General features: G+C 53.4%; 2 protein-coding genes across 3 annotated transcripts; one reads left to right on the forward strand and one right to left on the reverse strand.

Moving 5' to 3' along the window:
- The first annotated feature begins 412 nt into the window (after window positions 1-412).
- On the forward strand, window positions 413-3,182 carry PNMT (phenylethanolamine N-methyltransferase). The gene is made up of 3 exons (XM_049635942.1): window positions 413-1,865; window positions 2,320-2,527; window positions 2,631-3,182. Exons 1-3 carry the CDS (start codon window positions 1,517-1,519, stop codon window positions 3,070-3,072), a joined length of 999 nt encoding a protein of 332 aa, XP_049491899.1. The 5' UTR covers window positions 413-1,516; the 3' UTR covers window positions 3,073-3,182.
- A 565-nt stretch (window positions 3,183-3,747) lies between these two features.
- PGAP3 (post-GPI attachment to proteins phospholipase 3) lies at window positions 3,748-17,945 on the reverse strand. Of its 2 annotated transcripts, XM_049635953.1 has the most exons (8): window positions 17,680-17,945; window positions 16,331-16,428; window positions 15,360-15,512; window positions 7,324-7,386; window positions 6,652-6,713; window positions 6,160-6,296; window positions 5,657-5,861; window positions 3,748-5,493 (listed from the first exon to the last, which is right to left on the reverse strand). In XM_049635953.1, exons 1-8 carry the CDS (start codon window positions 17,858-17,860, stop codon window positions 5,430-5,432), a joined length of 963 nt encoding a protein of 320 aa, XP_049491910.1. In that variant the 5' UTR covers window positions 17,861-17,945; the 3' UTR covers window positions 3,748-5,429. The 2 variants fall into 2 exon arrangements, with proteins under 2 accessions (XP_049491910.1, XP_049491909.1); XM_049635952.1 differs by lacking the exon at window positions 17,680-17,945 and having other exon boundaries at window positions 16,331-17,668.
- Between the last annotated feature and the right edge of the window lie 7,619 nt (window positions 17,946-25,564).

Below are 25,564 nucleotides of genomic sequence, written 5' to 3' on the forward strand. Positions count from 1 at the left end.
CCAGGCCCCCTTCCATGCCCTGGCTCTGGTGTGCAGTTCCTGGACTCTGTGTCCAGTCCCCTGGCACTGGGCAGTGCCCAGCAGGCCAGCTGGCATCCAGGGTGTGTTTAAATGATCTCATGGAGAGTAGGGAGGGGGCTGGCACCAGGATTGTCCTTGGCTGTACCTAAGGGTGTGGATGGGGTCACTGACCCCGAGGCTGACCTACCTCTCAGTTCTGAATCCAGACAGGATCAGTCCTTGGCTCCGGTCAGCCGCTCTACCCACCCTGCCCAGGGAGCCCAGGGTGGGTTGTGGGGAGTGGAGGGTCGGGTTCTTGTCTGTGACCCCTGCAGCTGTTGTGACTCATGTCCCAACCTGATTGCCTGGCCCAACAAGGAGACATGTTCCTCTTGGGACGAGGTGGGGACCGGTGAGGGCACAGAGGTGAGGACACAGAGGAGGCTAGGGGCCCATCTGGACAGGGGCTCGTAGCCTACCTAGAGCAGAGGTGCACTGGACTGGCCCAAAGGGGTCCACTCCAGGAAGACCATGGAGATAGCTCCATGGAATCCACTTCCCATTTGGGGGAGAAAGGAGGGGAGACCCTGGCATCTTGACCTGGAGTGCCAAGCAGGACCTACAGGCCTGGCCTGACCCCCTCCCCAAGAAAGGGGAATGCGTGTGGGCTGGGGAAGGAGAGGGGTCAGAGACCCCAGACTGGTGCAACCCCAAATCCCTTGGCACCTAAGGCCCAGCCCGCGCCCCCTGGCGACCGCGGCAGTCCGGGGAACACCTGCGTTCTTCCGCCCTCACCAGGGACCCGCGTGCCCGACATGGCTAGAATGTCCCGACCTTCTGCCTTCAGAAGCCCCCAGATAAGCGGCTCAGAGCCTGCGGGGCCGGCAGGGAGGCCCCGCTGTTCGGAAGGCTAAGTGCATTAGCCCCGCTCACATCCCCTATCGCTGCTGCCATCGGACGGGCGGGGCCGGAGCTCCGCTCTAGGGCCCCGGGGCGACCGCGACGGTGGCGGAGGCCAGAACGGACTGTCTTTTCCGGAGTGGGTGTGGGGGGCGCTGGGGAACGAGGGTTGGGAGGAAAGGACGAAAGAGGGCTGGAGGAGGGAAGGGGGAGCTGGGGTGACCAAACCAAGGAAAGGGGTGGATGTGGGACGGGGTGTCTAGGAGGAAGGAGAGCCCGCAGGGGGTCGGGCCCGGGGTTGGGACGAGAGCGCTGGGAGGTGGGCAGTGGGACAGCGCCGACTGGACCCTGGGCCAAAGAGAAGGAATGGGGTGCTGGGCGAAGGGGGTGAATGGCCGGGGAGCTGGAGGAGAGCGACGCGAAGAGCTGGGGGCTGGCAGGGCGGGGATCTAAGGGTCTTGGGGGCACGAAGCTGGCTGCCTGGGGCCAGGCCCGGTGAGGCAGAGTGGCGGGGCGCGGGCGCAGCGGAGGCGCGGGGTGGGGGTGGGGGTCACACGTGCCCGGGCCGCCCCACACGCGCCCCGAGTGTCTGCCGCTCGGACACTAAGGGAGATGGATGGGGTGGGGGAAATGCAACGCGGGGCCCCGGGCGGTTCCTGGCTCAGCCGCCGCCCCCGCAGCGGAGGGTCGGGCCTGGACTTGGGCGGCACATAAAGGGGCCGCGAAGCGCGAGGACCGGGCGGGCGGCGGCGGCAGCATGAGCGCAGCAGACCCGAATCCCGCTGCGGGCGCAGTCCCCGACTCGGACCCGGATCCGGGCCGGGCGGCGGTCGCCTCCGCCTACCAGCGCTTCGAGCCCCGCGCCTACCTCCGCAACAACTACGCGCCCCCTCGGGGCGACCTGAGCAGCCCGGACGGCGTCGGGCCTTGGAAACTGAGCTGCTTGGCACAGACCTTCGCCACCGGTGAGCGCGGGGGAAACTGAGGCCGAGAGGACAAGAAGTCATCAGGGAACTAAAGGGGCATACGCCAGAGCCCGAGGAGGGGCCAAGGAGCACAGATAGGTAGTTAGGAGTGAAAATAGAAGAGGAAGAGAAGCAATATCCCTTTGCGGGGGCGGGAGGGCATAGAGAGACCTGTGAGGAGGGCATGGGGGGAGGGGCAGATCGTTCACAATTGAGAGGTGAAGTGGGGGATGCAGGAAAGGGCCCCAGATGAAGAGAGACGCCAAGAAAAGAGACGGAAGCAGAGATTGGGGAGGGAAGAGGCAACTGGCGGGGACTGTCTTCCAGATGGAGATACACTTTACAGAGGAGGAAGGGAATGAGGGAGGGAGAAGCAGGTAAGGGAGAGAGTGACCGAGGCAGGGGATGCTTGGACAGGGTTGGCACCAGGACCCTCTTCCCTGCGCCCTCCCAGGTGAGGTGTCTGGACACACCCTCATCGACATCGGTTCAGGCCCCACCATATACCAGCTGCTCAGCGCCTGCACCCACTTTGAGGACATCACCATGACAGATTTTCTGGAGGTGAACCGCCGGGAGCTGGGGCTCTGGCTTCGGGAGGAGCCCGGGGCCTTCGACTGGAGCATGTACAGCCAGCACGTCTGCCTCATTGAGGGCAAGGGGTAAGGGAGCTTCCCGTGGAGCGGCTGGCAGGGGGGTAACAGAGGACTGAACGTGGGGCGGCCCTGAGCCCTGGTCCTGACCCTGCCTTCTGCCCCTGCACAGCGAGCCCTGGCAGGAAAAGGAGCGCCAGCTGCGAGCCAGGGTGAAGCGGGTCTTGCACATCGATGTGCACCAGCCCCAGCCCCTGGGTGCTGGGAGCCTGGCGCCCCTGCCTGCCGATGCCCTGGTCTCTGCCTTCTGCCTGGAGGCTGTAAGCCCAGACCTTGCCAGCTTCCAGAGGGCCCTGGATCACATCACCACTCTGCTGAGGCCTGGGGGGCACCTCCTCCTCATCGGGGCCCTAGAGGAGTCATGGTACCTGGCTGGGGAGGCCCGGCTGGTGGTGGTACCCATGTGTAAGGAGAAGGTGGTGGAGGCCTTGGTTCGTAGCGGCTATGAGGTGCGGGACCTGCGCACTTACGTCATGCCTGCCTGCCTTCAGACAGGTGTAGACGATGTCAAGGGCATCTTCTTCGCCTGGGCCCAGAAGAAGGTGGGGGTGTGATGGCCCCGTGCACCCTGTGCTGATGGCTCTCATATACCCAGATTCCCTGTCATCTGTGGTGGCACCTAATAAAGAAATCAGTTCCTCCTGCTGAGTGTCAGCTGTGTGTGGCTCTTCTGGGAAACAAGGGCCCAGAGCTCTCTCTAGGATTGTGGGGGTGTGAAAGCTACCAACCCTAGCCTTTTTTTTTTTTTCCAGAAGCTTCCATGAAGGTAGGTTTCTTTACCACTCATTCTTCCCAAACTAAGGAAAGCCAAGGTCAGCGGGTATTCATTCAGCATCTGCTATGTGCCAGGCACCTATTAGGTCCGTTCAGTCCTCACATTCAGCAGGTCCGGTTGTCCTGTTTGCAGGTGAAACTCAGGAAGGTTAAGTAACAAACAGTAGTAGAGCCTAGTTCAGGCCAGAAGGGGAGGAGTGGGGAGATAATCAGGAGACTGAAGTGGACAGTGCAGGGGGAAGGAGTTACAATGCAGGCACCAGTTCCCTCTCCCAGAGCCCACTCCCCCTGGACTGGAGCTCCGCCCAGCTCTGCTGCTGCTCTGCCTCTGGTCCCTGCCATCCCCACCCCCAGTGCCTAGGTAGAGACCCCACCTGCCTATTGCCTCCAGCCAGGTGTCTTCTCCTTCCCTCCAAGCCCACACTACTCACACAAATGAGCTGAACAAGGGTAGGTGAGGCTGAGAATTCGTTTATTAAGAATGTTCCTTGCTACCCTCTCTCTCACCTTAAAATAGTTCTCAATAAAAAAAAAAAAAAAAAAAAAACAAAACACAGGTCACCCGAGTCTGAGGTTGGAGTCATAGTACAGTGCCCCAACTCCAGGGAGGGCAAGAGGGCAGGGAAAGAACAAGAATCCAGACTCCCTGCTCCAATCACACAGACTGCCTTTGGATGGAAAGTTTCTGGAGCTTCACGTTGTGTCCTTGCGGAGCACGAATGTGCCAGGGCTGCTGGCAACTAGCAGGGGTCACCTTTACTGGGGTGCAGGTACAGCGTGGCCCCTGCCTGTCTCTGGGAAGGCCAGAAACCAGACCCAGCCACAATCCTCCTCCCCTACTCCCTCAGATCGCCCCCCTTCCCAAGGTCCAGGTTGTGACAAAGGGGCTTAGCAGGTAGGTTACTCCGGGAAGGGAAGGCCACCCAAGCCTAGGCAAGGAGACAGAAGGCTGGAGAGGCGCAGAGGATCTCCATTTCCCCACCTCCCTCTGACTCCCAAGAGGCTGGTTCTGGAGGGTGATCTTGAGTTGTGTGTGGGCCCTCCGAGATTTAGAGGGCTGTAAAGTGGGGGCAATGGACAGAAACACACACATGCAGCCTGGACACTCGTACCCCCAGCCAGACTTTGAGGATATCCTGGCTCTCTGCCTGGCCTGGGGCCTTGTGCAGAGCTAGTGCTCAATAGGTACTTGGTGGTGGTAACTCGATACCCCATATTTCTCCAACCTGCCCCCACTGTGTGGTACACTCATGGCACTCACACTCCCCCACCTGTCCTGCAGCACACACTTTAAAACCACTCACACCCCACCCCACTCTCCACCCACGCTCATACACACTGCCCCACCCAGCATCCCACACACCTCAGGCCCGTGCCCACCACTCTGTCACCTATGCACTCAGTCTGGTTCACACTCCCGTACACATTCACGTGCAGGCTCTCAACCAGAACAGCAGCAGAGGAGCCAGAGGGATTCCCGTCCTGGGCTCTGTGGGGTTCTGGCCTTGAAGGGGGAAGGAACACAGTGAGGCCTCTTGGGGGTCTGGCTGAAGCAACAGTCAGGGTAAGACCACTCCCCAGTTCCAGGGGCTTAGTCCCTCAAGATCCCATGGGGAGAATGAGACCAACCTTGGAACTTGGGTAGCCAAAGAGCAAGAGTCTAGTGCCACCTAGTGGTGCCCTGGAGGAGGGCAGGGGGGTAACAGGAGGGGACCCCACTGTCCCCAAAGGTCTGTGGTACCTGGTTTCCCAGATAGACAAACAGCTGTGGGAACCACCCAGGCACTGAGGGGATGTGGGGAAGAGGCTGATGGGGAGGCAGAGGCAGCTCTCCTCTTGGTGGAGCTAAGAACACAGTTCTACTCCAGTTCTGCTCCAGGGACCGGAGAGGCTGCCCATTCTCTAACCCCAGATGCTGAGAGGCCAAGCCTGAACAGACTCCAAGGCCTGGGAGGGCCATGTGGGGGCAAGCAAGGGGATGGGCAGTTACATGATTCTGGGCCCACACCCTTCATGTCCAAGTTCAAGATGCTAAAAGGAAAAAAAAAAAAATTAATCATCTCAAGGATTATGAGGAGAAGGGGAGCAGCGGGGAGAGGGCAGGACCCCCAGTGGGGCAGACACGCTCCCAGGGCCTTCAGTCCAGCTTGAACTTGGCTTCTGATTCCTTCAGCAGATACAGGCTGTCATCTTCCAGAAAGCTGTGGGCAGAGGGAGGAGCCCACTGAGGTATGGCTTTGAGAGCACCCCGTGGGGGTGAGTATAGGCAGGGGGGCCAGTGTGCACAGAGGCCTCAGTCTCCTCAAAGGAGCGGGTGAGGATGGGCACAAAGAAGGTGCACGCTGGGCAGGGAGCAGCACCCACCTGAAGAACAGGATGTGGACCGGGATGGTGCTGATGTGCCAGATGGCGTGGGCGTCCAGGACCCAGAAGAAAGGTGGGAAGTCGAGCAGCTCCAGCAGGGACAGCCCCTGTAGCAGCAGGACCACCACCATGCACTTGCGCACGTGAGGCAGCCGCCGCTGGTTCCGCAGGCACCAGGCCAGCCACCACACCACGTTCACCAGGCCTGGGTGCGGGCGGGGGGTGGGGAGAGGCTCACTCCCTGGACCTCCTTCTCCCCCAACAAAACCTCCACCATCCTCATGCTCTTTGACCCCAGGACCACCTTCAGACTCTCCTGCCAGCCTCCCCTCTCTCCCACCCCAAATTCTTTCCCCTTCCCCCACCCTAAGGGGCTCTCTAGAACCTTCTCCAGGAACAGCACCAAATCTGTACCTCCACCCCAGGCCAGCAGTTCTACAGATGGGCTGGGTCCCCCACTCCCCCATAACCCCAGGAGCCTCGGGTCCCTCCCCGTGCCTCACCAATAGCCACATTGGCCGCCAGGTTGTAGCCATAGTCGAAATGGACGAGGCTCAGGTAGGAGACATGCGCGGTCAGCATTAGCAGCAGGAGGGCCCGAAAGGCACTGGCCACAGCCGGGTGCTGCAGCCCCACGGTCCTGCCCCACCATCCAGAGCTGCTCAGGTGGAGGGCGGCCCGTGCCCAGGGCAGCATTTCCTAAACATCCCCTCACCCCGACATCCGTATGTGGAAGCCACTGCCCTCCTCCCCCCACCGAAACAAGCCAGCTGGGCAGGCCTCCAATCCACCTCCAGGGGCCTGGGATCAAGTGCCTCCGTTCCTTGGAAAGAGCCAATTCTACCCCCCGAGTCCCCATTCAGAACAGCCTGGAGGGTGTGCATGTGTGTTGGGGTGCAAGATCCTGGGGACAGCACCCCCCAAGGGTGGGTAAGGTGACCCCTTTCTGCCCCCAGTGCCTGATTTTGCCCCCACAGAGGCCAAGATGGGCTCACCTGACGCAGCACAGATAGACAGAGTGTAGGATGACGGTGGACGCACAGAAGTAATCCATTTTCTGAGGACGGGGAGAGCTGGGTGAGGGGCCAGTGTGAGGAGAGGGGAGGCGGAAAAGGTTTTGTATGGGCAGGGCCCCCAGAGGACCCACCAGGGGTGGGGGCAAAGGGCGGGGGCAGAGGCGCAGCCGTACTCTAACATGGGGGTCTATGTCTCGTGCCCCTTCTGCCTGTTGCTGGTTCACTCCTGAATTTAACAGTCGGACCCTTGTATTCATATTCTACAACTTTTTAAAATGCATTCAGCAGCGAGGCTTTGGAGGCATCGGTGGAGGTGCCTGCCAAGACTCCAAAATACATGAGCACACCACAGAACCTGGAGCGCAGCCTCGAGTCCCACAGCCCTGCGCCCAAGAACCGGCTGCACCCTTGGGGGGGTGAGTAGTTCTGCCTTTCCAAGGTTCAGCTGCCTCATCAGTTAAGAAGAGCCAATAATCACACCTACCTCACCAGGGTCAAGTGACGCTCAAGGGCACGAATAGGTTAAAAATGCCCAGCACATAGCGAGTGCTCTGTAAATGGAGTCCCTATGAAACCGAAGAGCTGACCCCCACCTTTTCTGGGCTCCTGTGGGACTGTCCCAAGCAGGAGAGGGGCCGAAGGGGTGCTCACCTCTGTGAGGTCGGTGTCCTTGGTGTGGAAGACTGTGGACCAGAACCAAGCATTGAGGGAGACCTGTAGGGAGGGGCTGGTAAGCATGGTGTCTCAACGTGGGGAGGACCCCTAGAGCATTCACAGGAGTCTCTCTTTGGGGAAGGGGCTCTTTGCAGCAGAGAAACATGCTTTCCCTTGCCCCTGAAGCCCACAGAACAAACCCGAGCCCTCAGCTTCCCAGAACCCTGAACCCCCTGGGCCATGGGGGCTGCAGCCTCCACAGGTTCCGGCCTGGCCTGGGAACCAGTTCCCAGTTCCGGCACAGCCAAGTTCCCTGCTTACTCAATCGCTAAGACAACAGCCCCTGGGGGGACCTTGCCTCCTCCCCCAACTGGCAGGTGATGACAGCCCCACCCTGGCCAGGGGAGCCAGTGACCTCAGCCTCTGGGGGCGGGAATGAAGTGGGTGGGGTGGAGGGGCTCGAGCCAGCTTGGGGTGTGTCCCGAGGAAAGCAAGCAAGGGAGGGAGATCAAGCAGATCCCACTGGGGCCAAGTCTCTATGGAGGAGGCTGGCCCACTGAGCCCAGCTTCCTCCTGGGTGGCCCAGCCCAACCTGCCAGACCAGTGGCTGCTGCTCTGAGGCTCTGGGAGGAACAGAAGGTTGAAGGGGCTGTGGTGGGCAAGGGCCCAGGAGACCATTCGAGGCCTTTTCCCTGGAAATTAACTGCAAGGAGACAGTACAAAACATCTTGCAAATGAGTCCTAGACCTTGTGGGAGTCAGCGCTGTATCCACGGTAGAGGCCCAAATCACTGAAAGAAGGGCGGGCTAAGGTGGAGGTTCCCTACACTGGGCTGGGAAACTAGTGACAACTGGTCAGAGGAAAAAAACCGGCAGGCTGAGGTCCGGCCTAGAATGCCCTAGAGATAGAGAGGGATGCCCTAGGGTGGGACAGGCCTGCTCAAGACAGGTAAAGGCCAGGAGCTGCTCACTTGGGTCCAGGACAGCAGGAAGACTGGCCAGGCACAGGACAGAAGAAGCAGGGAAGAGGCCTCTCTATCCAGTCCTGCAGCAGGGTCAGACAGTGGGATGGGTTCCCTATCGCAGGCCTGAAGGGGCTTATGAGAGAACGGGAAGAGCAAAGGGGTGGAGGCAGGCAAGACTCTGTGCAAAGCCAGTCAGCACTAGAGGTCTCTGGAAGCTCAGGTAGCCCCATGCAAGCCTGTCTGGCCTGGGTCCTAGGCTGAGTCTCTCGGCTTAGGTTCCTCATGACCTGGACAAAGGCCCTGCCCTCTGGGCCTGAGCTTTCCCCTGTGACTAGTCAGGAGCTAGCCTAAGTGATCCTTTGTCCCTTTCCAGCCCTGACATCAGGTGATTATTCTAAGTCTGGTTGCTTGCTCTTTTAAAGATGGCCATCCAGTCCCATCCCTGGGTCTTCCCCAGAGATGGTATATGAGGCATGGTCTGGAGGCTGGAAAATGGGACAGAACAGGGTGGCTTCTCAGACACTGCTCCCACGAGGTCTGTGACGCTCAGGGTCAGCATGGAGAGAGGAGCAGACTTGGGGCTGGAGACAGAGCCCAGGAAATCACATGGGCCAGGTCTCCAGGGAAGGCCAGGAACAGGGACACTCTTGGGGAGGAGAATGGCCCCAGAGCCAGTATGAGAGGGAGGTGGAGGGGAAGGCAGCAGGGACTGGCAGCCAACCAGTCCTCCTTGTCACCCACAGCAGGAAGGGAGAGGTGACAAGAGGACTGAGCTAAGTGGTGGCTGGAACACTGGAAGCGGGGGAGAGGGAGCACAGGGTCAGGGCTTAGCTCTACAGGATGGAATGGGAACTGCTTGGTCCCCTGTCCAACTGCCTCCCCAGGGTGCCTCCCACTTATAGAGACCCACCTGAAGCCTGGACTCTGCACCCCTGAAATGTCCCCTCTCCCCTGGGAAGTGTCCCATTATGAGGGACTCCTCTTCTGGCCCTCTCCTCAGACTTGGGAGATAGTGTCATTAAGAATGCAGGGCCAAGGGTCAGGCTACCAGGGTTCAAATCCTAGCTCTGCATTTCCCGTGTGTCCTTGGGCAAGTTATTTAGCCTTGCTGTGCCTTGGTTTTCTCCTCTGTAAAATGGGAATAATCATAGTATTGACAAGGATTTAATGAGCGATACAAACACAATGTATAGCACAGTGCCCAGGACGGGGTAAACCATTAGGTGTTATTTGTTCCCAGTTTGTTGAGCAGAATGGGACTCTCACATCTCTCCACAGACCTGAAGCTAAAGAGGCCAAGTCTGCCTCCCACTCTCCCTGAAGGCCAAAGGAGTCCAGGGGGAGAAGAGGTGGTCTCCCCACGGCTGCCTTGGCCCACCCCACTGTTCGTGCTAGAGGCAGAATTTCCAGAGCCTCCATAATAAGACGGACCCTGGATTCAAGTTCTGCCTCAGCCCCTAAATAGCTGTGTGATCTTGAACCAATAACATCTCTGAGTCTCAGTTGTCTCATCTAGCAAATGGGGTTAATAATAACACCCACTGCATAAGAGGGTCCTGAAGATGATGTCTGTAGAATGTCTGGCACAAAGAAGCCACTCAATAAACAGCTGCTGTTACGGCTGCCTGGCACATAGTAGGTATTCCCATAAATGTCAGTCTCCCCCCAGGAGTCACAGAAGAGATACTGTTTCTCTTCACTCAGAGTTTGTAATCAAGACTCAAGCAAAGGGGACAGACAGACGGGGAAGGAAGGGAAAGGTTCCAAGCCTCAAGTGTATGGCTGCTCCCAGACTCCTCAGCCAAGCTTGAGCAGAATGGGGGGAGGTAGATGGTAGCTGGCCAATCAGACAGGCCAGGAGGGTGCTGGGCTGCCCAGCAGGGCCCCAGGAGCTTTGTGTAAACACTGAGGAAAGGGGGAGGCCAGGGGCAGGGTGCCAACAGGGTGGAAATGGAAGGGGACAGGGAAGGCTGGGTGAGGGAGAGCGGGAGGCCGTTTCAGTCTGTTGGAAAATAAGAAAATTGAGACAAAAATATCACAGCCGTGAAACTGGTTGGATGCCAAATGAGCCAGATCTGTCAGGAATTCGACCCCAGTGCTAAGCCCCAGTGCTCGGGGCTGTCATTGACACCGTGGTGGTGGGGACATGTGGGTCTTTAAATAGCTCAGTGTCTCAGAAGTGGGGGAGGCAGAATGTTAAATATGACGCCTGCTGCCACCCTGCCCCCCTCCCAGAGGCCACAGTGTCTCATCCCCTGCCTCAGTCAGGGCAACCCTGCTCCGCTTCACTCCTGAGAGAGAAGAGGGGAAGAGGCAGATGGAGTTGGGGGAAAGATGGCTTCTTCCACCATCAAAAAAGATTCCTTGATTTCCTGCCATTCTCTGACCCATGGGAAGTTCTTCCTGAAGTCTAACCATCCTTCTGCTGCAGACTCAACCTGTCTCTTCTTGTAGTTTCCTCAGCAGAGGTAGAGCACAGTCAGTCCCCACCTCCATCAAGCATCCTGCAGAGATGGTTTGGGCTTTGCTGGCACTCTCATCCTCTCACCTCTACTTCTCAGGACCTTTCTTCACTGGGCAAAGGGGAGGGGAACTGGTTTGGCCTCCTGGCTCTACAGACAGCAGGGGCCCCCAGCTCCCTGAAGTCAAAGGTCTGTGATGTGCAGAGCTTTGGCAGCTTCCCAGCCCAAGCCCAGATCCAAATGGCAAGGCGGAGGCTCCCTTCTGGTGCCAGCTTCATCAGCCCTGCTGGGGCAGGGTCTCCTCGTTTCCCAGGAAAAAAGACTGAGAGAACCCCCTGCCCACCCCACTGCCCAAGACTGAACCTGGAAAAGGCCTTCCCGTCCTATCCCAACAGAAATCAGGAGCCCCACTCGCTCCAGAAGACCCAGCCCAAGACAAAGTCCACTGCCACACCCTCCATTCAGCTCAGGATCCCTCCCTCCTATAAACACAGGTGCACCGGACTAAAGATCAAGTGTACAATCCAGACTGGGTCATCAGAGGGAGTGTGGACACTGAGACTCTGTCCCTCAAGGACCTAGTGATAGCATGAGGAGGTTCTATGTCCCAGAGCCCCATATTCCATAGGATGTCCTAAGACACAGGCCCCAGGTATCTCTCCTCTCTCAATCTAACATCTCCTGCTCTGTCCCTCAGGGTCCTCGGTCACACTGGACTACAAGGGTACTGGGAGGTGTGACCCTCACCAAGAAGGAAGCTGAGTGGCACATGCCAGTGAAATGAAAGACCCAAGAATCAGGGAGATCAAGACGAGCGTTGTGACGTGACCACTGGCAAAGGCTGGGACCCTCTGAGGTCCCTCAGACCTGTGCATCTCTCCAAAGAGGCTCTAAGCTTTGTTCAGGGAGTTCAGGCAGGCAGGGCTGTCCAGTGCTCTCAGGCAGTGCTGGGGCCGGGGGGTACAGGCTGTGGGCTCAGAAAGCAGCGACCCCTGGAAGAACCCCAAGGGACAGGTGTACTCTCCTCAGCTTCTCTGCCCTTCCTGCTTTCTTGGCCAGGACCAAATTCTTTCCTCCGAGAGAGGCCTAAACAGGAAGTGGTGGTTCTATCCCTCCTGGGCCGGTGACAGGGCATGCGGATGCCAGCCCCCTGCCTATGCGAGAGCTCCTGCCCCTCAGCACTCAGGGCCCTCTCTGTGCCACCTCACCTCCCTCCGCTGCCTTGCACTCAGCCACACCGCAGCCAGGCTGACCTTTCCAAGGCTGCCTATCCCGGTCCCACATCCTCCAGCTTCCATCCCATTGCTGCTGCTGGGCCACCAGCCTGGAATGCAGAAATCCAACCTCTTCTCCCCTCATCTGTATGAGTCTAGGCCTTATCAGGCCTGTGAGTCCCCGATGGAGGCTCTCTCCCTCTCTGGGCTTCCCTGGAAGACTTCTCCACTTAGAGGACACGTCTCCCCACCTTACTACTTCGAGGGCTCTCTACCTGAGCCCTCCTCGGCTCTGCCTGCATTCTGCCTCCCGGGACAGCTGGACCAGCGCTTCCCACCAGGCTTAGCTTCTTGAGGCAGGTGCCTCAGTTCCCACAAGTGCTAACTCCCGCCTCTACCCACAGCAAATGCTCAACAGACATTTATCATGGACACAGCCCAAGAGAGGGGCTAAGTGCTCTGACAGCCCTGGAGTCAGTCCTGTCTCCACCAGTCACCAACTTGTGAGCTGGTGACTTTGACAAGGTTTTCCCTCTCTGAGCCTTACTCAGAGCTCACGGTGGTATTATGAGGATTGAATGAGAAAAATATATGTAAAGTACTTAGGACAATGCCTGTTACGCAATTCATATAACACTTATTATTAATATTTGTTAAATAGAAAAGATTACAAAGGATCAACATTTCCCAGAGGCTTAACAGCCTCCCCGCCCCTGCCCTCCTTCCGATCCCCAGCTCCTAAGTCTGAGGCTTGGCCTGGACTTCTTAGCACCCCCACACTACCAGTTTTCCTAAGGTCCTCAGAGACCTCAGGGTGGCCAGATCCAGGGTGTCCTTCAGTTCTCTTGATTGTCCAGCAGAATTCAAGAGGACGGCCTACCCTCTCCTCCCTGTTCTTGTCCCAGGGCTTCCCAACCACACGGCATCCTAGTTTTCCACCTACCCCTCCAGCCACTCCTGACTCTTGTCGCTGGCCCATCCTTCTTGATCTAATCATTATGTTTGGGGCTCCTCAGGGCTCCATCCTAGATCCCTTCTCTTCTTGCTAAGCTCCCCTTGGTGACCTCATGCACACTCATGGCTTCTGTCACTCTCTCATAAGTGGGAACACTGGGTTATTCCTGATTCCTCTTTCCTCATCTAACCTACGACTGAGGCTTGTCAACACAGCTAAGATAGTAAGAGTGCAGACTCTGGGGGCACCTGGCTGGCTCAGTCAGTAGAGCATGTGACCCTTGATCTCAGGGATATGAGTGAGTCCAAGCCCCACGCTGGGCATGGTGTCTACTTAAAAAAAAAAAAAAAAAAAAGTGCAGACTCTGGAACCAGATGCCTGGGTTCAAACTCTGGCTCCTAGGGCAGGTTACTTAACCTTTTCAGCCCTTGGTTTCCATCTGTAAACTTGGGATAATAATACTACCTATCTCATAAGCTATTTATGCGATTAACGAGGTTAATATTTATAAAATGCTTAGAATGGTGCCTGACATACAGTAAGAGCTATGCATGGGTTTGTCAAATAAATAAAATAAATTAAAAATTTTAAAGTCAACTCAAAACATAGCTCAAACATAGTTCTCTTCAATAACCCCGCACCAGTCTAGCTACTGTGCCCTATGCTAAAACTAACTAGCTGCCTGCATCCACTCTTACCCCTCTAATCTGTTTGCTACACAGTAGCCAGAATGAGTTTTCCAAGCAAATCTATTCATGAAACCTCTTCTCTCCGACCCTCATTGCTTCCTGATGCTTTGAAAGTCCAGATCTAAAGTGTTAACGTGCCCCCCAGGCTCTCCACGGGCTAGCCCCATTCACTGCCTACCTGCTTACATGTGGTACCTACTCCCTGGCTTCCTGTATGGCCGACCCCCTAGCCTTTCAGGTTCTCACTCTCTTCTGCCTGTCCACATTCTATGTCTTCTATGTGGATGACTCCTCCTACTCTCCCTGAATTCACCTAGCTAACATTCATTCATCATTCCAATCTTACCTCAGAGGCCCCTTCCTCAGGGAAGCCTTCCCTGATTGCCCTGTACTGGTCTAGTACCCCATCACACACCCCTACAACACATCTCCACTGCACTTTCCCCAGAACTGTACTTTTACGTTCAATTGTGTGCTTGTGTGTTTACTACCGGAGGAACCTGATTTTTTGTTTTTGTTTTTGTCTTTGTTTTGTTTTGTTTTGTTCAAGTAAGCTCCACCTCCAATGTAGAACTTGAACTCACGACCCTGATATCAAGAGTTGCATGTTCTATAGGGTGCCTGGTAGCTCAGTTGGTTAAGCATCTGACTCTTGATTTCAGCTCAGGTCTTGATCTCAGGGTTGTGAGTTCAAGCCCCTCACTGGATTCCATGCTGGGTGTCAAGCCTATTAAAAAAAAAAAAAGAGGGGCACCTGGGTGGCTCAGTTGGTTAAGCATCTGACTCTTGGTTTCGGCTCAGGTCATGATCTCATGGTTCATGAGTTCAAGCCCCACACCGGGGTCTGTGCTGACAGTACGGAGCCTGCCTGGGATTCTGTCTCTCCCTCTCTCTCTGCCCCTCCTCTGCTCTGTGTGTCTCTCAAAATAAATAAACTTAAATTAAAAAAAAAAAAAAAAAGAGTTACACACTCTATGACTGAGCCAGCCAGATGCCCCCTGTCTGTTTTTATATACTTTTGGATCTCCAGCACCCAGCAAAGTGCCGGGCACATAGTACGCTCAATACATGAATTAATGGCTCCTTTGGTGGCAGGAAGGTGAATGAGCAGACTGTTTCCCTAAGGCTTACAGTGGGGTCTCTGATTGCAACCTCTTACTCTCACCCCCCCCCCAAGGTTGTCACAGTTCATATGTGTACCCTAGTCCATGTTTCTCACACAATTCCAGGCTTCTCTGACCAGTCACCTGTAAAGCTCAGAGCCCTCTCTGGATACTCACATGGAACATATTTCGACTTCTCAGGGATGGTCTAAGACCAGGCTGGGCTCTACATAGAGTACTGTGGCTGCTGTACCTCCAGACCTGGACTAGGATTGAGATTGCTTTGAGTCTTCAGGGCAGGGGGTGGGGGGGTGGGGGGGGGGTCCCTGGAAAGACCTGTGGTCCCAGCATGCTCCCTAGCACCCATCTCCCTTCTGTGCTTGTAAATTGCCCTATGGAGTCTCTTAGTGGCCTCCTCCCTCCCTTCCAAATATCCTGGCCTAGGACTCTGCTAGAAAGGTAAAGTCTGACTCAGCACCTTCCCTGTGTTCTCCCTAGGCCTGACCACCCCACAGCTGCAATTTTAGACCTGGAAATCAGAGGGGAAGGTAGGTGAAGGGAAGCTCCTGTTGGATGAGAATGGGGATCTAAGAGTTCCTCCTTCCTAGATGATGGCGTACAGCAGGAATACTGCCAAGTTACCTACCCAGGCGAAGGCCACGCAGGTGGGATACATGGGGGAGGAGGCTGGCACGGAGGTATGGTAGCGGCAGAGCATCACCAGGCTGGCCAAGCCGTTGAGGAAAGAGGCCATGGCAGAAGCTGGCTCTTGGAAGAACAGGAACCGGGAGAAGGGCCACTGAAAAGGGAGCACATGGAGGGGGCCTGAGCAGCAAGCAACCCCCAGCTAGCCCAACATGCTTTTCCTTGACATGCCACATCAACAGGTCCTCAGTTGGATCCTTAGCTCTCGTCCTCGGCCAAAGCCTCACGTATAGTCCCTCTTTGGGTCAATGAGCTCTCCTCCAGTCCTTAGCTGAAGGCCATCCCTCTATCTCGGCCAGCACTCACAGCACTATAAGCCTGGTTTCTGGGAAGAACAGATGGGCCAGTGTAGACGGCTCAGTATGGTCTGGTAGAAACAGCCTAGACTTGCCATCAGGAAGACAGAGATCCTAATATACTCCTTCTCTACCACTGACCACAGGCCTCTGAGCCTCAGCTTACTCTGACAAATTGGGGAAAATAATTCTTGCCAACCTCAATAGTCCAGAACAAAATCATAGTGGATGAAAAAGCACCAGCAAACCATGACTCACTGGGCAATCTGAGGGGGTATTACTATTTTAATCTGAACTTCTACTGGAAAAGCAAAAGACAGCATGCTGTGGAGGGTCAGAAAATTTGTCCTCATAGCAAGGACATTCAACCACCCTAAGAACTCCAGCATGGCTGAGACCACAAAGCTTCCCAGATCTTGTTATTCCAAATCTAGAGCCAGGATACATTGGTTCCATCTGATTATATGAAAACCAGCAGATTTTGAGAACAGGTACCTGCCCCAAACACACGCCCATCACCCCACAGCTCAGACTGCTTGGATGGTGTGGTCTAACTGGGGGGTGTCTTACCCCTACCACACTGCCACCATACACTTATCCTGACCCTCCAACTCACCTTGCCATGGAACTGAGGCACTCTGTGACCTTCCTTGAGGTAGAGGCCAACAGTGACCCACATACACTCATACTTACAGTCGTCCTGACAGGTCCAGCCTGAAACAGAGAAATGTGACCTGGTGAACTCCTTATCATGGGAGGCACAGAGAGGGCAGATGGGACTCAAGCTCAAATGCAGGCTAAGAGGGCCTGCAGGGTGGAGAGGACCAGAAGAAATCTCAAAATGCTGGCTTCCCGCTAGGATGTATGAGAGATGGTAGAACATATACATAAGGGAAAAGTATGTGTTTGTGTGCATGTGTTTTAGGGGATGGGGATGTGCAATGAGCAAACAGAGATGTTTTTCTCTTCTCCTTTCACCAAGATGGGAACTTCGGCATCTGGTGGACTCATTAGTGGATAGGTGGGTTTATGTTTGCTCTTCCTGAATTTAGGCTTTGCTCTCACTTGCCAGGTAAGAACTCTTGCCATCTTACCCCCGTCCTATGAAAATGAAGCCCAAATTCTTCACTCGGACTTTTGAGTCCCCAAACTCCTTTTCCAGCTTTATTTTCTATACTCCTTTTCAGGCACCCCGCACCCTGCTCCCTGAGTAAACCAAGCTACTGGATATGCCCTCATCTGCCCAGGGCCTCTACTCTCTCCGTTCGCTCTGGAACGCAAAGGGATAGTAAAGAGAACAAACTTGTAGTCGGACAGGCTACAACTGGAAATTCCACTTTACCACTTACTGGCTGTGTGACTTTGGGCAGGGCACTTAACCTCTCCGAATTTCCCCATTGTAAAACTGGGTTAAGAGAAACTACCTTATAGGGCTGTGAAAATTAACTGACCTATTGTGACACCTGTCACACGACAGGTGACCACTATGGCCACAGGTCCAAATTTAATGTATCCATCTTGAAGCCCTTCCATCACAGAACGTTCCAAGATGATCACGGTCCCTACCCTCTCAAAGCAAGAAACGATTCCTTCCTGCCATATGCTCCTACTGCTTGCCCTAGGGTCCTCTAGTGCTCAAATCATCCTTTACCTTGCCCTGGAGAAGGCTAATGTCCCTGTGCAGACTGTGACCCCGAACGGCAGGATGCTGGTCTGATTTCAGTGTCATTCTAGGGCCTGTACCCAGGAGTATTAAATAACTTGCCATTTGACTGAATAAATAAAGTGAAACATGAAAGCTTCTGGGAAAGTAAGACCGTCTGATGACGCTCTAACCACCCTGGGGCTCCATTCACACACACAAAAACGGACCCCGGGGGAAGAAGGTAAGACTCAAAGGTTGTTTGGGGGCGCAAGGGGCGGAGCCAAGGCGAGGGGCGGGGCTTGATGCGGGGAGGGGCTTACCTGCTAGACTCATGTAGATTGGCTGGCGGGAGCGGAAGTGCCTCAGTGCGCCCCCTGAGCAGTTCCGCTCCTCGCACCTGTGCACGCAGTCGCGGTACACCGGCTCGCGGTCGCCCTGGGAGCCGCTTGCTAGTGCGGCTGCCCCAGCCAGCAGCATCAGCCGCGCGGTCCGCCCGGCCATTCCTTCAATCTGGCCCTCCGCCGGCGGAGCAGCTTAAGAGCCTTCACTTCCGGAGCAACAGGAAGTGCCTTGTGTTCCTTATTCTGCTCTCCGGTGACGTCCACCCACTTTAAATAAAAGTTCCCGGATTTCTGTGGGCGCCTGCCCCGCCCCTCGTCTTACTGTCATCTGCATATATCGAGGCGGCAGGGTTAAGGGAAGGGGGTCGCCAGGTGGCTTAAGGAGCAAAATAAATTGTTGGGTTTTTTTTTTTTTCTTTTTTCTATCAATATACGTCTTGTTTCTTCTCCATGGTCTCTTTATTTGAAGTACGGTTATTATTCTTTCACCAGCCCCCCCGTCGGGTTTCGCTTCCTAGTGCACCTGGAACTGCCCATGTCTTTCCCCATCTCCCCTGGCACCACCCTGGTTAAAGACATCACCATCATCTGTCGCCGGGACTGCCGCAGTAGTCCCTTTCCGAGTCTCCCGGAAGGGAGACTTTTGTCTCCTCCTACCTTTGTCCTCTGCCAGTCCGCGTTCCGTTTCCAAATTCAAATTTGACCCTGTCACTTTTGTTCTTAAAATTCTTTACTGGCTTCCAAGTACCTCAGGATAAAATCATGACTCCACAAACCCTGTACGATCTGGCCCCTGCGCCAGAGCCAAGGGGCCATGTTTCTCAACCCTCCTGGCCTTGCCTTATCTGTATCATTTGTAGTCTCAGGCGTGCTTATTCTTCTAGGCTCAGTTGAAAAAAAAAATTTTTTTAACGTTTTATTTATTTTTGAGACAGGGAGAGACAGAGCATGAACAGGGGAGGGGCAGAGAGAGGGAGACACAGAATCGGAAACAGGCTCCAGGCTCTGAGCCGGCAGCACAGAGCCCGACACAGGGCTCGAACTCACAGGGCCACGAGATCGTGACCTGATCCGAAGTCGGACGCTTAACCGACTGAGCCACCCAGGCACCCCTTCTAGGCTCAGTTTAAACACCACTTCCGAGGGCGGTAACACCCGGAGGATGATATAAAATACAGCGGTATGTTTTCCCTAGGCAAGGTGGGGACCTCTGCTGTCTTGTTTACCACTCTACTTCCAGCACTAGTACACAATTTGTATCATGTTAGGCGCTAAGAACGCATTTCTTCTTTCTTCCCTCCCTCCCTCCCTCCCTCCCTCCCTTCCTTTTTAAATGAACGAACAATATAATTCAACGTTAAAAAATTGGGTGCTAAATCCATCAGCGTGATTTAGACGAGGCCGAGATCCAAGAGGTGTAACATTTCAAGGAAAATCAAGAGAAGGACTTTTGGGAATAGGATACTTGCTTTAACATCCACTCCTCCTGCCTACACCACCACAGCACACACAAATATGCCCATCTCATTGAAGCATGGAAGCCTTGTAGCCTAGATGCATAATTAGTGTGTGTAGATTAATGACAGCCTTTCCTCCTCTCCCACTCTCCACCCCGGGTCAACTTTTCCTTTTTATATTGATTGAGAAGTGAAATGAACATGAAGTAAAATTGTATTCCATTCACTTATTCATTTAGTAAACATTTCCTGAGTTCTTAGCTCTAGCACCAGGCTAGGCAAGGCACAACTCCAGGAGGCACCATTCACATTGTATTTACTGTGAATGGCGCTCAGGGGTGCACCATTCACATTGTATTTTCTGTGATTAGTGCCTCTTCAAGTTAAGTACAACATGAATAGTGCCCCCTGGAGTTGAGCACCCAGTTGATAGGGATTGGGAAGCTGAAAAGAACAAAACAACTACTCAGCCCTCCAGGAGCTGACAGGGAAACAATCTAGTACTAATACCACTTTGCGTCTGATAGACCAGTCCTTTCCTACTACATTATTTCATTTTGTCCTTAATATGATTCTGGGATGAATCTTTTAATGAGCACGTCCATTTAAAGATGAGGAAATTTTAAGTTGCGTGGCTGGCTCAGTTGGTGGCGCATGCGACTCTTTTTTCTTTTTTTTAAGATTTTATTTTATTTTTTTAAGTCTTAATTTTTTTTAAGGTTTATTTTTGAGAGAGAGAGAGAGAGAGAGAGCAGGGGAGGGGCAGAGAGAGGCAGACATAGAATCCCTAGCAGGCTCTGCACAATCAGCACGGAGCCTGACAAGGGACTCAAACTCAACAAAACCGTGAGATCATAACCTGAGCTGAAACCAAGTCGGACGCTTAACTGACTGAGCCACCCAGGTGCCCCTAAGATTTTATTTTTAAGTAATCTCTACACCCAACGTTGGGCTAGGGTTCGAACTCACAACTCCTAGATCAAGAGTGGTACACTGTAACGACTGAGCCAACCAGGCGCCCCGCAACTCTTGATATCGGGGTTGTAAGTTTGAGCCCCTGTTGGGTGTAGCGATTACTTAAAAATAAAGTCTTAAAAAAAAATAAGATAGGAAATTTAGAAAAGAGGATGAAATCCTAACAAAGCAGGATTCTCCCTTTGAGAGTAGTCCGAGCTAGACATAGGGCTCTTTTAAAACCTTTACACTTCTGATTTTGGAAGCCTCATCCTATATTACATGAACCGTTAAAAACAAAGGGAAAATGTTAACAAAACAAAACAAACAGCTTCATGTAGTGACATGTGTGGAGTTATAGAATTGGATAATGTAAATCGGGAAAAGTTGTAAGGGAATGGGGAGGGAGGAGAAAGCTACTTTGGACTGGGTGATCAGAGAAGGCCTTTTTGAAAATGTGACGTTTGAGCTGAAACCTAGGTGACCAGAAGGAGCCAGCCCTGTTAACACCTGGGGGCAGATTGTTCTAAGCTGAGGGAATAGTCAGTGCAAAGGCCCTAAGGCAGGAACTAATTTTGGCATCTTTGAAAAACAGAAAGGAAGCCTATGTGGCTGGAAGGCCAGAGACCAGATTCTGTCAGGTCTTGGGTCACAGTGAAGAGCTTAGGCAATGGAAAGCCATTGGGAGATGTTTTAGCGCTAGAACAACGCTATGTTGAAAACATTTACTTTAGGGGTGCCTGGAGGGCTCAGTTGGTAGAGCATGCAGCTCTTGATCTTGGGGTTGTGAGTTTGAGCCCCATGTTGGGTGTAGAGGTTACTTAAAATAAAAAAAAAAAATTAAGTTAAAAAGTAAAACATTTATTCTGTGAAAAGGGCAGGGGGTAGGATTAAAAGAGGGCAAGAGCAGCATTCAGGGAGATCAAAGGCTAGTGCTTTCACCCGATAGAGGCTTAGTCTAGCTGGTGGTGGAGGTGGGAAAAGCACAGAGGAATCGGTAGATCTCAAAGAGCTACTGGACGTAAAGGGCAAAAAAAACCCCAAAAACATAACAAAAACAAAAACAGAAAAATAACAACAAAAGAAGAATCAACAACGTGGGTCCAATGAATGAAATCATCAGAAACTGAAACTGCCTCACCAAATCAGGACTTCATGATTGCCACAGTTTTGTGCTTCTGGAAGCTTCCTAGCCTCCTCTTCCCCAAACCAAAAGCCAGAGGCAAAAATGTCCTCATTCACATCCCAGTAGTCTGGATCTCTAGCAGCAAGCCAGGTGAGCTCCGAGTTCTGAAGGGTTGAGTAGAGCAGGAAAACTCAGTGTTTGTAAAACAAAGAATCTGGAACCTGGAATCTGGCAGAGGGGCGGCTCAGTGGGGCTTTCAGGGAATAAGCATGCAGTTGAAGGAGTCGCTGCCCCCACACGAGGTCTAAAACACTGCAACCAGGAACTCTTCAGTCCAACTCTCATATTTCACACAGCAAAATGAAAGCCTTATTCAAGCCCACACAGCCCAGCTACTATCTGAGAAAGGATCCCTAGATAAACTGAGACGCATGTTAGACAGCCAGCACAAACACACAGCACAGGATACGGGAGCACAATCCATGGGCCAAGATGGAAACCACGTGTACTTCTCCTATAGGCATTAAAGCCAGGGAAGGCTGAGGGCGCAAGAATGCATTCTGTCTTAGCAAAGCAACCTAGAGAGAGAGAAAGGCAGATTCCTCAGGCCTTGGGCCTGCATTCCTGACATGGGGTGACAAGGGTTGAGGGAGGTGATCAGCAGGCCCAGGGGTAGCGTGTCTGGTATGTCAATTTAGGCTCTGCTCTTTGCTACCTAGAGCCTAGGCCTAACCCTGGGCTCCCAGTGGCTAGGTAGCAAGTGTTCTTAAAGGGCCACTTTAGAAGGGAAGATTTTCCCATCAGAAGCTTTCAAATTACTTTCCTATGGCCCCAGGGAGGCTTTGTGCCCACTCTTGGGGGACTCCTTCCAAATAACTAATTCATAGACACTTCCCCAGCAACTCATGCCCCAGACTCAAGGCCCTATGGGGTAGGCACCAGTTTGTGGCCTGAACCTCGGACTGTGGACCGTCTCCTCCCTTTTTCTGTTTATTTTCAGTCCTCTGACCCCAGGCTGGCTGGTGAGGTAGGCAGAAGGGAGGAGACTCTGGTGCCAACAAACAGACACACACACACACACACACACACATACACACACACACACACACACACACACACACGCACACGGCCTCCTGTGTTCCCTAGTCTCAGTGGCTGGTCAATGATTGACTGGCATTTCACAGGCTGCTGGGTCCAGACCCCAGCCTGTTGATCCTTAGAGGTCACCTCTCTAAGCCAGAGCCCCATCGTGCCACCTCAGTGCCAGTGGATACCTCCACTGCCCGCAGGCCAGCACCTCCTCTGGCAGATCTCATATATCTGCCCTCTGCCCTTCTCTTGGCTCTCCTCTGCCCTGCAGTCACCCCTCTTCCCTGAAGCTGTCTCCCTCTCCCCAGGCCCCTCACTGGACCCTGCTGGCAAACTCTCAGGCTCCTCCAGCAGCCCCCCTCCCCCCCCCACCAACCCCAGGCCCCCCTTCAACCTCTGTCCCTTAGACATCCTCTTTCCTTGGCTCTCCTGCCAGGCCCTGCTGGAGAGGCAATTGAGGGGAGAAGCGAATCAGCAGCGCCCACCCCTGCCCCCCTTCCTCTCCTCTTGTCAAACACCAGACAAGGTTTTTTCCCCTTCCTTCCCAGCTCTGAATGGGCTCATTCTCTTTGGAAGACTGGCCCCTCTCGAGCCTCCTCCCCGGGCGTGAGTTCTGACCCCGCTCCTCCCCCAACCCTACTCCCGGTCCACTCCCTCTGGCCCCGCCTTCTCTGGGCAGCCCACTGGGACTGAGCATTGTCTCCAGTCTGGGATTTTTTTTCCCCTGGAATCTGGGATGCCGAGAGGGTGCACTTGTTGACTGGGTGAGAGTGAGGCAGTGGGGGGACATGGGATCTTTGTAGGAGAATGACTGGTAGTTACTCAGATATCTTGAAGAGCCTTTCTGGCTCCACTACACCCTGGGGGAGGGAGAGTTCATGGTACCCTTGATTCCCGGTCCTGGAGCAGAGCACATGAAGCCAAAGACTTCTGGCTCAGTTTCCCTTCATTCCCTTGGAGTTTCAGTGTTCCTCTTCTGCAAAATGGGGAAAGATAACATCTGCCTTCTGACAACCCAGGACTCTGCGAGATGAGGGATGTGGCTCTAGGACAGACAGGGACATGGAGGAAGGGTCCAGTAAAGGACGGTTGCACAGCAGCTTTCTTGGCTGGACAAACCCTCTTAACACCAGGGCAGGGGAGGGTGGGAAGGGACATCTCTGATGCTGACCCTAACACCCTGATGGTCTCTTGAAGAGCAAGTTCTCCAGTGCATGACCCACAAGTGACTCTTGGGACTAGGTCTAGTGTCTCCTTTCCCTGAGGGCCGAGAGGCACCTTGACCAGGTCCCTGGATTTGGGTTTGTGATGAGTGAGGGTGAGGGACTGGTTTTGGCTGGGTGTTCACCTTTTCCCATCTGAGACAGATGCTCCTGGGCAGATTGGTTAACTCATCTGAGCCTCTTTTCCTTGATCTTGCCCTCACCTTAATCAATTCCAACTCTAACACTAGAGAAAATAGAGATATTAATGCCCATCCCAAAGGGCCGCTGTGTCCCCATACTCAGCAGTATTTCTTGAACATTTGTGACTATTATCCAAGGGATAAATCCATTGTATATCATCACCCATCACACACACATACCCTTACCCACATTAACATGCGATGTACACAGATCATTTCCATTGCATTCTATTTCTTTTTTCTTAAAGTTTTATTTATTTATTCATTTGTTTAGAGCACAAGTGGGGGAGGGGCAGAGAGAGGGAGAGAGAGAATCCCAAGCAGGTTCTGCACTGATGGCACGAAGCCCGAGTCTGGGTTCAAAGTCACAAACCGTGAGATCATGAAACTAAGAGTCAACTGCTTAACTTACTGAGCCACCCAGGCACCCCGTATTGCATTCTATTTCTTAAAAAAAAAAAAAAAAAAAAAAAAAAAAAGACTTGTCTTGAGCATCTAAATTGACTCGATGACCAAACTTCCAAATGAACTTAACCTGTAGTTTGCACATTGCTGGTTAGAGCCAGAGGTGGACTCACCATGCTGTTAAAGAAGGGTAAGCTTCAGGCCCTTCATTTGCATATATGTGTCTAATTTCGTGCTCATAACTTTGTATTCCTTATCTTGAAGAGAGTCCCCCTCCTCCCCAATTTCATAAGCTCAGGTACCACCAAACCTGGATCTATCGCAGTATCCATAAACCTGAGACCACTTATTGAGCAATTACTATGTGCTACACACTGTTCTGAGTGCTTCAGGAACATTATCTTCTTTAATCCCTGGTAGAGCATGCCAGATCCTATTTCAGTAGTGAGCAAACTGAGACTCAGAGAGGCTTGCTCACTTGCCTAAGGTTGCACAGCTAACACATGGCAGACTGGAACTTTGAACCCAGGTCATTCTGATTCCAACCCCTCTACTGTGAAAATGCCTACCAACAACCATGCTAGGAATATGAAAGCAGTTTAAGAAATGCTAGTGTCCTTCATTCTTCAGTGCTCAGTAGATGCCTCTGATCCCCTCTTGACCAGCACAGGCATGCTCTGCTCTTGGCTGAGACATTCCAACTAGAGTTGCCAGACTTAGCAAATAAAAATAAGGATGCCCGGTTAAATTTGAATTTCAGATAAACAACGAATAAGTTGTTAGTTAAGTATGTCCCATGCATTTTTGGTGGAATTTCCAACAAAGACACACCTTCCTTCCATCATCCCCACTTCCATCCCCCACTGGGCCTTAAGAACAGGGCCAGGGGCTCCAGAAGGAATGCAGGGTGGGGAGGCAGAATCGAACAGGCTAGTAAGCAAGGGACAGAAAAGGAACTTTGGATGAATTGAGTGCTGAGTGGCCGGCCCTGTGAAGAAACAGACGAATGGATGTTCTTGGAAAGACTGAGATGGAAGTCCCTCTAATTTGACTCTCTCCCCAAACTTGTAGGTTCTTCCGATTAAAACTGTGCTTTTCAGACTGGAAAAAGATACTTAAAAGATTCCAGAAGGTATGCCAGGGAGTCCTGGAAGCCACAAGTTAAAAACACAACACATCCACCTCCTTTACTATCAATTTGATTTGAGGATGTGGTGGGAGAACCATCATTTGATATTTTTAAAAATAGGCATGTGATGGAGTAGGGGTGCAAACTCGCCAGGAATGTCTAAGATAAAACCTGCGACTTCAAGGAAAGTTAAGGATGGCAGCCTAAAGCATTTGCCCCAGACTCCGCCCGGTGGTGGAGGAGGGGGTGCCGATCGCCGTCCCCTGCTTTAGGGGTTCTCCATGGGAACGCGCCAGAAG

This window comes from Panthera uncia, chromosome E1 (genome assembly GCF_023721935.1).
Source record: "Panthera uncia isolate 11264 chromosome E1, Puncia_PCG_1.0, whole genome shotgun sequence".
Taxonomy (NCBI): Eukaryota; Metazoa; Chordata; class Mammalia; order Carnivora; family Felidae; genus Panthera; species Panthera uncia.